We start from the raw sequence: 14379 nt of genomic DNA, 5'->3' as shown, positions 1-14379 counted from the left end.
ATAGGGCAGTTAAGATAAACAGGGTAAATAAAATATCCAGATCCAGATTGTGAGACGGAGAGAGGGTGAGGCGGACGGAGAGAGGGTGAGGCGGACGGAGAGAGGGTGAGGCGGACGGAGAGAGGGTGAGGCGGACGGAGAGAGGGTGAGGCGGACGGAGAGGGATGGGGTGACTGTGGGGGGGTGGGGTGATTGGGTGTCTGACTGGGTGGGGTGACTGGGCAGGGGGGTATGACTGACTGGGCGGGGGGGTATGACTGACTGGGCGGGGGGGGTATGACTGACTGGGCGGGGGGGGGTATGACTGACTGGGTGGGGGGGGGTATGACTGACTGACTGGGTGGGGTGGGGGGTGCCTCTGGTGTCCTACACGTTTCTCTCTCTCTCTCTCTCTCTCATACACACATACACACACACTCTCACACATACACACACTTTCACACACTCTCTCATACACACACTCTCTCATACACACACACTCTCTCATATACACACACACACACACACACACACTGTCTCATACACACACACACACACACACACACTGTCTCATACACACACTCTGTGGGGGGGGGGGGAGCGGAGAGGGGGAGAAGCGGAGACAGCCACGGGGACCGAGGGGAACACACCTGCTGGCATCTCCTGCCCTGCGCTTGCAGCCACGGGGACAGGAGCGGAGACCAGAGGGGATGAGGGGGGAAGCGCGGGCAGGAGACAGGGACCGCGCGCACGAGGAGCAGGAGCAGCATTACTTAACCCTGCAGAGAAGAGCTCCATTCCGCGTCACGACCAATTGGCCAATCAGCCAGGAGGATTTTTTTTTGTTATTTATTTGTTTTAAATTTGCGCAGAGTAGGGAAAATAAAGTAGCTGGCCACCGGCCAATTTCCGTTCACGCCTGGCGAGTGTCGAGCACTGTACATACATACATACATGTGTATATATATATATATATATATATATATATATATATATATATATATATATATATATATATATACACACATATATACACACATATATACACACATATATACACACATATATACACATAAATACATACACACACACACACATACACACATACACACATACACACATACACACACACTAATACACACATACACACACACACTAATACAAAAAAAAGCAGAGACCATCCCCTGCCTTTTCTCATATTTTCCAACCTTTCTCCTCACTTCTCCATCCTCTGTCTGTCTTCACACGTGTAGATTTAGCAGGCGTTATTGCTCCCTGTAAGAGATTTGTGCAGGGGTTCATATAATGGATTAGGGTGAAATTATCCAGGCAAAACATACAACAATAACAAAATAACAAACCCCTATCCCTTTGTAAGGGCTAACTTACTTCCCAGAACCTATCTGCAGGACTGGAGGGATATTCCTATTACCAGCCTATCATCCCAAGGTACCTTAAGCAGGTGGCCCTCCATGTCAGTCTCTGGCAGGTTCCTGGGTCCTGTGTGTCCAGGAAATATAGGTGTCTGGGTGTCTTGATCTCTGCACAGCCTTTGTGCTCAAGACCGTGTCTGTGTGCAGGCTTCTCTGCTTTCTTGTGTCAGCCCAATTGTGAACTCAGGAATCTCTCCTGTTTCCAACAAGAGGCTTTTCTTAGAGCTCTAATGTGGCCAGGTAGAGTCTAGTTAATTGCCTGTCTGCAATTAACCAGCTCCCTGCTGGATTTAGAGGCATTTTCTCTCAAACAGTGATAAGTCCCTGTTACACTTCCGCTTGCACGTTGCAGTGGGGGGGCACAACGAGCCAACGGAAACAAACGCCATTGAAAAGTAATTAGCCGTACGTACAAAAAGGGGCAGGGCTAACGCGTTCTCATGCTTTCTGGTGGGTGCACTGATGCCTGCTACATCTGTACCTCTGTTCCTCTTTCCCGCTGTGTCTCATTCTACCTTCCTTATAAATTCCTCCTGCTCTACCGCTTTCACACTCTGTCCCCTCACCCACTTTTTTCGCTCACCTAATTTCTCCCTAGAGTATGACGGCTAGAAAAGTTATTTCCTTTAGTAGAATGTTACAACTGCAGATCTCCTTTTGCCTGCCCCTGTTGATGCACTTGATTCTATTAGCACTAGTAGAGGAGCAAGTAAAGCAAGGGTGGGGCCATGCTGTTTGCTATTAGCAAATACGATGAACTAGGTTACACAAAATACAAACACACAGATGCCCAACAAGCTCTGAGAAACCCCAAACATTACCACATAATATATGTATATACAGTAAGTGTCCAAGAGAGTGCTAGTGGGTGTGGCTAATTGTATACAACAACAACAACAAAAGATGCCCAAAGCTACTTCCAATGTGACAAAAATACACAGTGCAATACCTATATATTCTCTTGAAAATGGGTCATTTAGTTCAACCTTTTGGCCAAAGTGTTTTAAGTCTGGTAGCCAACTTCAAGGCATGACCGTTGGCAGGTCCTAGCACTCCCTGAGTTTAAATTCTTATAATTACAGGAAGAATGATCAGCATTGGATCTGTCGTAACCCAAAAATACAAAAAACAATTAGGGTGTGCAAGTGTTATCTAGCGTATCATCCCTTTTCACAGAACTCAGGAATATTAGTCTGTAAACCAGAATGTATTAGGATTTGGGGGCAAAGGGCCATAGAATATTATTCTGCATGATCCTCTTGTTAACTTCTAAACATTTGTCAAACCTTTGTTAATGTAACCGATTACTAGACCTGATAAACTGGTTATGGGTTTCCAGCAATATGCTACTAACATACATCCTGATGTTTCCTCAAACTCCGCCCCCCCGCCATGAACTGTAACTCAAAGCGATCGTACTTCTTCCCGCTTTGCTTCCTGCATCAGGTGTAGTGGAGTATCTGACAAACGGAGCGGTAGCTGACAATCACAAGGACTTCAAGGAGCTGCGCTACAACGAGTGTCTCACGAACTTCAACTGCAATGGGAAGAATGGCCCCCCCGATGGAAGAATCACGCACGGCTTCCAACTGAGGAGCACCTACGAAAACAACTTGATGCCTTACACCAATTACACCTTTGATTTCAAAGTAAGAGATAGACATTTGAATTCCTTTTGCATTTTCTGGATGAACACCTCATTCTTCCCACCTAACTTTCAGTCCTAGATGTACTGACATTGTGTTATTATTTGTGCCCTGTGTCAAACATGTGGATCATATTAATCAAATTCATTGGCGCACATATGGATTTTTTTTTCATTTATACTCAGTTGTTAGCTTGTGTTCAGAGAAGGGGAAAAAAGCATTAATGTATAGTCCAAGATGCATAACTGAATGCAACATATTGATAAATATGCACTGTGCACTGCTAGCCAAAATTGATGAAAAGTACCTTTACTCAAGGATGGAAACAGGTACCTATGTCTCTAGTCAGTGTATTGGTGCCACAGACAGGGCGAATTCAACTTATAGATTCAGACACATCGCAGTTGTGCTAAATCCTTAATCACACCTATCTAAGAACATAGGATTGTGTGAGGGCAGAATCCTGCTGAAGCATTGTTAGGCCGCGTCCATATTAGAACGCGCTAGCTTCCGCGCTCCTCCGTGACCCAGCGTCGTGCCGGAAATACAAACTGGTTTGTATTGCGAAGTGCCGCTCTCCCTGTAGTGCATGTGCACGCACTAGCGCATGCGCATATGCTTTGGCGTCCTAGTGTTTGTTTCGGCGCCATTTCCTGCACTATGGATGCGGCCTTAGAAAGGATGCAGATGCTCAGGCTACAGAGTAACACAATATCTCAACTGATCCCTCTCTATGCTTTTGTTCATCCCCAGGGTGTGATTGACTACATCTTCTATTCCAAGACACACATGGACGTGCTTGGCGTCCTGGGGCCTTTAGATCCTCAGTGGATGGCGGAGAACAACATCACCGGCTGCCCACACCCCCATGTCCCTTCTGACCACTTTTCACTGTTAACGCAGCTGGAACTCCACCCTCCACTACTGCCTCTCATCAACGGGGTGCACTTGCCAAGCAGGAGGTAGTGCCGGCTAAGGGTTGGGCACCTGTTCTCATGGACCCGTACAGCTGTAAAAGCGAATCTATAGAAGTGAAGTATGGCCAACCTTAAGCTGCTTTCTCACGGCTCCTTCCCTTCTGTCAATGCCGTGGTTCTGCGTTTAATTGCAGGGGTGGGGGGGCAATATTTGGCATTAGAGCTGGTACAAACGCTGTCCTCCCAACTGTGTTGTTTTTTTGTTTTTGTTTTTTAATCGAGCATACCTTTTTATTTTCGTGCTGCCCCCTTTCTTGCTGCCCCAATCTTTATTCTCATGTACAACCCAATTTAATTCACAGCCTATAAGGCCTATAGAAAAGGTGACACTGAATCTTCTTCTATCGCTTATTTTCCCCTCCTAATGCATTTCCCTATTTCTATGAGCAGTTCAAGGATTTGCTGCCATATTCGCTCTCTTGCCTTCCATAAAGCTGTTTGAATACATGTCTTATAAATTGTAAACTTTGATTTGAAATTCTTTTTTTTTTTTTTCTTCTTTTTTTTAAATTGGTTAGATTGACCCCGCTCTCAAGGACAAAATAGCTTTCCTTCCCAAGGTCAAGCACAAGATAGTAAATTATTAATTTGGCAGAGTTGTGGCAATTCAGTATCGCTATTGCAACCTCTTCTTGACGACAAAAAATTCAATATATATTTATATATAACACATACATGATGTGTGTGTATATATTTATATATGTATTTTTGGGGGGTTGAGCTACACTGTGGGTAGTTATGACCACTTGTTCAGAGCACTAGTAATAATTTTCTTCTGAGCCCCTAATCAGTGACTGATTTCGTTGCCAGTGGTGATTTAAGAGAACATAAACGTGTATATCCATACTTCACTTGGCACCTTTAAATTAGACACAAGTGAGAGTAGGCCAGAGCAATTTCCCTGCTGATTTCAACCTTCCTCTTAACCATCGTTCCAATGGTAGACTCCAACTGCTGCTGCTAATGTGTTGGATTTGCTGTCTTGAGTTCAACCCCTGGATATAAAAAATGCATACCATCCGTCAATACGGATTTAAACTGTGCAATAATATTTCCTGATTTGTCAGATATTTCTTGTATTTTGACACTTTGCAATAAAACGGATCTCCCCTGCCATCTTCCAAGATGGGGGGCTGGGGAGGGTTGGGGGGGGGGAGGGGTTCTAAACCATCCAGCATTCACAGGAATGTAAGAATCTTGGTTGCCTCTGGTTTTCTGATGCTCAAACAAAGCGTGGGAGGCTAAACTTGTAACCAAAGATCCCATTTCTTTTTTCTTTTCAAATAATGTGTTTAACCTAACATCTTGTCAGCCCTTTCTGTATGTTTCTGCACGTCTCTGACCTAACCACGGTAAACACCTTGTTGATTATTTGCTTCAGAGCTGGAGGGCCTAACACTGAATGTTGGAGAAGAGGGATGTCAAATCACCAAACTTTATGGGCTCCATTTGTCAAATCACCAAACTTCAAAGACAGAGCACAGTAAACGTAATTCACGGGTACTTCGCCTACATTCTCTGTAAATAGGATATTTTGTTGGTTTTTTTTGGCCAGGGTGGTAGGGTTGATCTATTTTATCTTTTTTGTGATGTGTCTTTACGCTGGATTTCATTTCGTGACCATGGTCAATTAGCCAAAATTCAGCACGAGTAAAAAATCTTCGCTGGGGTTTGGAAGAAATTATCCAACAGTAGTTCACCGACCTGTAATAGCAGTCTGTTCAAGTCTTTTGAGCTATTCGGTGTTGACATTGGGGATAGAGAAACGTATATACCTTCAGTGTCAAAGGCACACCTGGCAACGAAGGGGTTAAAAAAAAGTTTGCAGTGGTTTATCTTTCTTTCACAATTAGTAGGACAGGATTGCACTGGTTGGGTGTTCCCCACATGCAAAATGTTCGTTCTATTTTTTTTGTTTGTTCCGTTCTGCTGCTTGCTGCTGTGTTTTTAAGAAATCAGATTTTAAATAAGCCTTTTTTTCTATGCACTTTATTGCTTCATGCCTCAGTGTGATCACTTCTCAGAAGGGCTTCACTCCTCCTGTGAACTTTTAGCAAAAGGTCCATTCAACCTATCGCTGCCAGAAAGGCCTCAAATGCATTTGGAAACTTCTCTAGCAGGTAAGGCCTCACTAAGCCTCACATAGGGTCGCACCAAATACCAAGCAGATTAAATGTTGCTTCTATTTATCTTGGTTTCATGTACTGAGGGACAGGACAACACTTTTTTTTTTCTAAATTTTTTGTTTAAGTTATCGTGATCTTTTGCACCACGGATGCTTGAGCTTGATTTATACAGATTCAAGTGAACACTGTTTGAGGATAGAGCAGGTGGCTGTTGGTGGATATTGAAGTCACAGGTGGTAGAAAAGAGTACAGTAATATATAGATGACCATTATTCTCACTTCTCTACATTTCTAAAGTGCATCAGGGGATATTTGTGAGTGCAGGGATTTTATTTCAATTATTTGTTTTTATTTTTAGGAAAGTTCACCATCTGGAAACATTTTAAAGAAGTTCAAAAGTACAAAATACTCTTTTTGGGGATCCCAACAGGCTAACAGGCTAAAATAATTAAAAAAAAACAAATCAATTCGATAAGCACGAATGGTCGGGCATTTAGATGATGTTAGAAGATATAGAATTTTGGAAATATTGTCACATTTGAGTTTTAGACTTGATGCCTTTAAAATACCTCAGGTACTGTATATAAGGGAAATGTTAATCGTTGTACACCAGTAGACAGGATATTACGTTTTCAACACGCTTTGAAGTGGTCTTCCTCTTACTCGGGAAGATTCCTGCCACATTCGAATGAATAGATTAAGGGCCGTCTAAGCATACCGCGTAGGCCTACAAAAGATACCTCTAGGTAGTAAATATTGCCCTGAGCAAGGCGTAAAGAACTTCACAGCATGTTGAATAAGGGCAAAAATCTCGGCTATCAAATGCTATGAAATATACTGTGGCTGCCAGAATTGTGTCCTCTGTATCCACCAAACGCACACCAGTAGTAGCACAGAAAAGGGAAACCAAAGACTGGTAGCATGTTAACCCCCTTGAGTGCTGGTAGGATTAAATGGCTACCTTAAATAGATTTTACTATAATGTATCAATATTAACACAAATGCATCAGTGCCACAAAAACATCAAATGTAAAGAACATCCAGTTGTAATGCAGTAAAGTGATCAACTTTGTCAACCAAGTCATTTCAGTCCTAATTGCAGAGAATTCTGGGAAATATTATCCTGGTTTGTACCATTCAGAATTTGGACAGCCAGGATAAAGATCTATAAAAGCTAGGATAGGACCAGACTATAATCTCCCAATGTTATTGGCTAAATTGGCAACGTTTCCCCGTTAAAGGCTTATGAGCCAGAAACCCATTTTGCACACAAGGAAGCTGCCCATGTTTTGTTTCACCTTGACCGTTAGAGCAACAAAATACAGTGACGGGTTGGTATACATTGCCAATTCATCAGCGCTTCAGTCATGAATTAGCCTAGCTTTCATCACTCTGACCGTCTGTACCGTAGTTTAAAGCGGCAATCAATGTGCTGTTCATTGCTTTCTTTTTATTTGAACCTGGGGGTCACCTGTTGCTGAACATCGACACCCTGAGCCTTGGAACCCTCCAGTTGCTGAGATAGTTAAATTTGAAATTCCCCTTTACTATGGCCCCTGCAGTCATCCTGAACCTGGCCTACAGTAGAAACCTGTGACATCATCGTTAGATGACATTACAGCTTCCAATTTGGTGACATCACAGACATCTTCGTTTTCCATTGGCCATAAAATAAGGTTTCTAAGCAGCCGGGGGATCCCTATAGCTTACAGACACACAGACACACACACACAGACACACACACACACACACACACACACACACACACACGGTTTTGGAGGTGTGGTGGGATTGCTACCTTAAGTCGGCCAACTCTGAAGCGTACACGGCAGGTCCTTTAGTCTTCAGGCCTCTTAAGAAGAGACCTTGTGAATGGGCACCAAACCTTGCTCTCAATTTTTTGTCAATCTGGTTCCATCATTGGTAGTTTTGAAGTTAATCTGTAATGATGTTTAATGAAATAGGCCGTGGGGCCTTTTATTCCCAAGGAAACGTATATTTTCTTTATTTCCTTTTTTTTTTTTTATATATATATATAATCGATTCTAAATTTGCATATGGGAGACTTAAATTGTCAAGTTAATAATGAAATAAAGTGTATCTACTGTATAAGCTTTTGGTTTCATTAACCCCTTCACTGCCAGATGCCGGACACTGCTTTGTAGGCCTCCTATTGAGTTAAAGGGAACAACATGTTTCTTTTGCTTTCTTCGATCCATCTGTTAGTACAGTATGTGGTGTTCCTTCTTTCTTCTAAGTGATATTGCGCCCATTCTCAATCGCCAAAAAGCAGAAGTAATAGGAAAAGAAAAAAAAAAAAGAAATGTCACGTTGAATGGAACGTTTCTCAATTCCTAAAACCTTGTCTCATTTTTCAAGATGTTGCGTGTTACCGAATATTTCAACTTGCCTTATAATAACAATGGTCAAATATCAGATTTCCCACAGAGCACACGTCTAAAGTTTGCTTTGTGTTGCATTACACAGGATGCTGTCCGGTGCCCTTGAGTGCAAGCTTGTGGCACAGAGAAATAACTTTGCCTTTATATCGCAATAAATCATTCACTCTCGAGGGGTGGGAGAGTTTACATCAGCTAATAAAAAAAACTAAATCACACGGTATTTCAAAAAATGCTTTGCTTTTAAGGAGAGAAATAAGCCAGGTAAGGCGTCACGCAACTTATTCAAGTATTTCAGGTTTTTTTTTTTCTCCTGATACTTCTGCTTTAAATGAATCGCGTTCTTTGAACAATATAAGAGAATTGGCTTTCAGGGAATGCTCACACTGTGTCACGCAAATGAAGACTTCCATACTGTTTCTATAAACGTCGCAGCAATTCTGTTCGGGTTTCCATTTGATGTGTCTGTCCGGGGACGCTGGCTTCCGCATGGGACAATATGGAAGCTGAAAATAAGACACTTGGAAGTTTTTGTGACTTGTGGCCTTTTCTGTCGGTGAAAGGGTTAAGTGGGTTATTCATTAAATTGTGACAGTTCTGAACGGGACACAATTGCACGGAGACTCCAATGAAAGTCAATGATCGTTCCCGATTGGCGTGATCACAGTTTAATGAATAACCCGCCTCAATAGCCTTTTACCGAACTGCTTCCCTGCTCAAACGCAGAATGCAATATGACACCCAGCAGCAGGCACATGAATAAGAGCTAGATAATGGGACACCTATTTCATACTGATACATATGTATGTTTTGGCCTCAATGTTTTCCTAATGGAATCCGTATCCAAACTCTAATTTAAAATGGGGATGGGGGCGGGCGGGGGGGGGGGGTGAATGAAAACAGGCAATGTGTTGTGAAATATTCAAAGCTGTTGGACATTGGGTATTCTGCAGCACCCTCAGGACCGGCCTGATTACTGGAATTAGGTTTTGGATAAAAGTACCATGTTGCTCACTCAGATCTTTTGTTTCACAATTGTTTGGTGTCAAGTTTTTAACCAGCAGCACTGCCTAAGAAAGCAGAGAAATAATTAAAGAAATAAAAAAAAAAAATCCTGACCCTGTTTAGGGGTGATGATTTATTTTAAAGATTAAAATGATTTTATGTAAAAAACGAGAAAAAAAATGAAAAAAAGAAAACATGTATGAGATAGCTATTTTCTATTTTCTGTGTGTATTAAATTGGTGAAGAGATTATCTATTCTGCAATACAGTATCTTTACAACTGGCACAATGATGTCCTGAATGCATCACAGCTTTTGATATACTTAATTTACCTCTTTCGTCTCCAAGAGACATCAGATCTTTTTGACACACTGGGCTTTTAGAAGTCTCTGAAAAATCCTCTGGATTTTCAGTCAGAAAAACTTAAAGGTAACATTTTTGGGTCTCAGAATCAAATTTGTGAGCCTGCTCAAAATTCATCCTTTTTGTGCTAGCCTTTTATTACTTTACAGTACATATAATTTTTTGCGCATTAAGATTTACATGGTGCAGCAATTAATAAGTCTGTCAATTATTTCTGACCCAAAAAACATTGTTCCACGTTGCTTTTGTAAAGATATTTTCTTAATTTTTTTTCCCCCAATGTTGGCTTCAAGAGAAGCTTCACTCTTTCATTGTAAGAATAGGGATCAGAAAGTCATATTCACTAAACAGTGATAGCCGATAGCGATCATTAAACCGTTTTCAGTTGAATGGTCGTCGTTCGTTGAAAACTATTGGCTCTTAACTGTTATTGAATAATACCTACGTAGCCTGGTATGCTTTACCTCAGGCTTTTAACTGGTTTCACTTCTAGCCCCATACAATTGCATCCTTCAATGGCCTCTTGAACAAAGTATACGTTCTAGAATCTGTCACCCTTCTTTACCAAATCGCAGAAGAGCTTACTATGCATTAGGGATTGTCCTATTAAACGACCAGCTAGCACTCTCTAAGAATTACAGCAGCCGGGGGAGTAGTGCCTGAAATCACAGGGGTTATTCCTTAAACTGCAAAAGTACCGATCGGGCACTATCGTCCAGAAATTCCCATTTGTTCTGGACTTTGGCGGTTTAAAGAACTACCACCATAGGGAATGTGGGGTGGGGGAGGAGTCTTACCTGTTTTTTTCTTTTGAAAATATCCATTGACTTCAATGTTGATTTAAGGTCCCGAATGGCCGATTCAGGCAATATAAAACTACCCCTTTAGTCTCTCTGGCTTTCACTCTGAGGTTTCATTACCAGTTTATTGTTCTTAAAGTGAATATACGACAGTAGAGACTTTTGGTTGTTTAAATCCACATGGAACTGTTTTATCAGCATTATTTCTTGTTGACATGTCGGTTCGTAACAGTTCGTGTGTATGTCATCACCATTGTGAGTGCTTTCCCCTTAAGTCACACAAGTATAATGGGCAGCCCCAAAGCAAAAATGTTACCCCTAAATAATGGAAGTGGAGAAAAACAAAAAAGCTCCCTGTCACAAACCTTTCTGTCATGGACCATCTTTTGTCACACTGCCAACTTTCAACCACTTCTCTATTATGATTTTTTTTTTAAATGTCTCACTTTTGTCAAAATGGCCTTTTATCAGGATTTCAAATCATACTCTACTCAGTGGAACCACAGCAAACCTTGCAAACACATTTGGAACGTGCCGGTCTTCAGTCCTGCCAGATTTATGTTTATCTGGATGTTTCCTAAACTGAAAAATATTTGCAACCCAAATTGGTAAACAAAAAAAATTTGACATGTAAATAACAGAGCAAGTTTTGTTATTCCTAAACCACGGTCCTTTTATTGTGCGTTTTTTTTTGTTTTTTTTGCCTTAGTAATGACCTGCTAGAAAAGGCTCATATCACTTGATTAGATACTGCATAGATAATTGAACAATATTTAAGTGGTTTTACCATGCCAAAAAAAACCTTCCGTTGACACTTTGCTTGTTATCAGGTGCATGCCATAATGTTAAAGGGACTGTGGCACGTCCATGTTGCTTTAGTATTTTCCATTCATCCAAATAGCATATCTCGCTGCTAAATCTTGCATAGTCTTCCTTTTCTAAAGGTGTCCCCGTGCTTCTCAGTAGTGCTTATCTGCAGTATCAGACCAGGATTGCATATAATGTATTATATTGTACACATCAGACACGCGCAAGTGCAGACCCTTTAAAGATCTGCCGGGGAAAGTTAAGTTATGTTGCATAGAGCTCCTTAGACCCTCTGGATTATCCCAACCACAGTACTTAGAGGTACATAAAAAGATTCTGCTGTGTCTTGCTCTGCATGATTACTAGCAAGAGGTGTTTGGGATGCCATATATTTGTAGTCTGATTAGGAGAAGTTGTACTTGTGCAGGCTAGAAAGGCATGGAGTTCATACTCCAACTTGATAAAGATAGTCCAGCTTACTCTTTCGTTTATCTTCCCAGACATTACCAGGTTATCTTTGTACAGTAACTAAGCATGCACTGGGTATTTTTGGACAGTAATAAGTCAACAAATAACTCTTGACTCCATTTAACATTATACCAGCTAAACATCACATTATTCCTTTCATAATCATTTGTTGTCTTGTGTACAAGTGTGAAGTCACACATCCTGTTCAATTAGAAAGACTGCTGGATACCCATAGTATTGTAAACATATATGGGATATATTCACGGAGGTACCATAAACATTATCACTGGTTAACTGTCATTCTCTTGAAGTGGAGCCATACTGGCCATCGCACATTTCGAAAATGTACTATTATTCAATTGAATGTGGGAACATGTTCTATTGAAATATAGAGATTTCAGGTGCTTTATTCTGCGCTCCGTTCGTTACTTCCATGGTTTGCATATTGCATAGTACTTTCATGACCATTTGCATTAAAAAAGACATGCAACAATTATTTTGATTCAGTGGCCCCCTTCAGCAAAAATAAGAGATGGGAAGCTTTCCCCACACATTCGCCTTTCAGAGTACTGTAATGCCCTTCACAGGGAAGCCCAGTAGTGCATGGTAAGATCTGTTAATAGAACTATTTTGATTGCAGAAAAAAGTCAAGTGATATGGACCCTTTGACATGTTAGTGGCTGAAGTTCACACATCTTCAATAATTGGTTTCTTTTGGTTTCATTTTACTGGGACTGTTTTGATATGTTACATTGTTGTATTCTTCATTGTGATAGGAGGTCATATTAAATTAAATCATGAGTACAGAATTCAGATGTAATTATCTTTTGCTTACTCTTACCCTGGCTTTGGCTTTGTTTAAATACTTGCATATTGTACCTTTTACAAGCAACTAATGTGTTATGTACACCATCTTGTGTATTGTGTATTATTGCCTACACCTTTAGAGATGACCCAGTGATGATGTTTCCTGGCGTGCTAAGCTCAGGCTGAGTTCAGAACATTAACACTCTTGTCTGCTTATTGTGCCGATAATGTGTTATTCAGCAGCACACTGCAGCCCTATCATGCTGTAGAATAATCTAATAACTTCCTTAAAACCCATACTTTCCTACCCTAGTACAATAATTTGTTCGTGCAAGGCTGTATTCTCAAAGCAGTGTTACTTTTTGGGGGGGTGTTTTTTTATTTTTTTTTAAACATTCTGGTAACGGCCTGGCGTGTTTTGTGGCAGCGAGGCAAAAATAAAAGGTAAAGCATCCTCTCCTGCCTCATTTTGTAGGTACTGTATATACCTTCTGGTATTTTGTAAGTACTGTATATAGAACACCAGTTGATTTATCCTGCTTTTCAGTGTGAGTCCCAGCTAGCCTTTCACTACAGGACAGGACTTGCCTCCAGCACTGATGGTAGCTGCATCCACACTTGAATTGTGGTCAAAATGGAATGTTTTTCCGAAGGGGCTGATTCTATATAGTCCGACGTGACCGATTTACAATGCGAACGCCCGAAATCTCAGATAAGTCGGACTACCTAGAATCTGCCCATAAGTAGTAAAGTTGCAGTGTTGTTACATTCGATTTCTAAATTAACGTACAAAGCCAATGAAGAACATTGCTGTTGGTGTTCAATAAAAGCTAATCCATCCTGCAGCATAACTACAAATGTTGCACAATGACACAACTATTGTGGGTTTTAAACTGCCTTCCTTTAATGGGAAAGTAATGATGCCTGAGCTTAGCACGCAACATAAAACCTGTTTTATTATAGTTCTATTATGTGAAGCATTGTCCCAAGTAATAATTATGAATATCAGTGTGGCTTATAGATTATTATTATTTTTTTTTTACTGTTATTTGAATATGCAAAACTACTCATCCCTTCCCTATGGTTGATTAAAGCAAATGGGTCTTCTTTGTTACAGTGCATTTTTGGAATGTAAATGTATAGAAAGCGAATATCACCAGCCATTTTAACCTTTTTGTATTTTCTGCAATTAAACAGAGAGGCTCTGGATCGCACAGCTCAGATGAGGTATTTTGGGCAATATATAATGTACAAAAAAAAAAAGAAGCTGTGTGCTCTGGTAATGCCCTAGTATTACAAATAAATGTGAATAATACAAAATCCAGCCTAAAAGTTGCACTGATAGTTCTGCTTTCTAGACTTGTGGCAGCTGAAGAGAGGAGGTGCTAAAGGACCTCAAACTACTATTTCTGATGACAAAATACTTTATCCATTTTGGAGATCGGGTACTGCTCACACATAATGTATAGGGCTAAATAATATTTGCTTGTTTCCTTGTGTACCTTTTTTACCCCCATCTATGTAGGCAATAAATGGCCATTTTGCAACTGCATATTTTTCATATCGTCCT

At 40.9% G+C, this 14379-nt stretch overlaps 1 protein-coding gene across 1 annotated transcript in view; it reads left to right on the top strand.

Moving 5' to 3' along the window:
* The window catches only part of CNOT6L (CCR4-NOT transcription complex subunit 6 like), a 99519-nt gene extending 85158 nt beyond the window's left edge, over positions 1-14361 (top strand). Inside the window, exons 11-12 of the mRNA XM_075606822.1 lie at positions 2859-3061; positions 3812-14361. Coding sequence (XP_075462937.1) covers positions 2859-3061; positions 3812-4024 — 416 coding nt within the window. The 3' untranslated portion in view covers positions 4025-14361. The remainder of the gene's footprint in view (positions 1-2858; positions 3062-3811) is intronic.
* Positions 14362-14379: the final 18 nt, after the last annotated feature.

The sequence above is a fragment of the Ascaphus truei genome, chromosome 1, assembly GCF_040206685.1.
Source record: "Ascaphus truei isolate aAscTru1 chromosome 1, aAscTru1.hap1, whole genome shotgun sequence".
NCBI lineage: Eukaryota > Metazoa > Chordata > Amphibia > Anura > Ascaphidae > Ascaphus > Ascaphus truei.
This window is presented reverse-complemented; position numbering and strand designations above follow the sequence as displayed.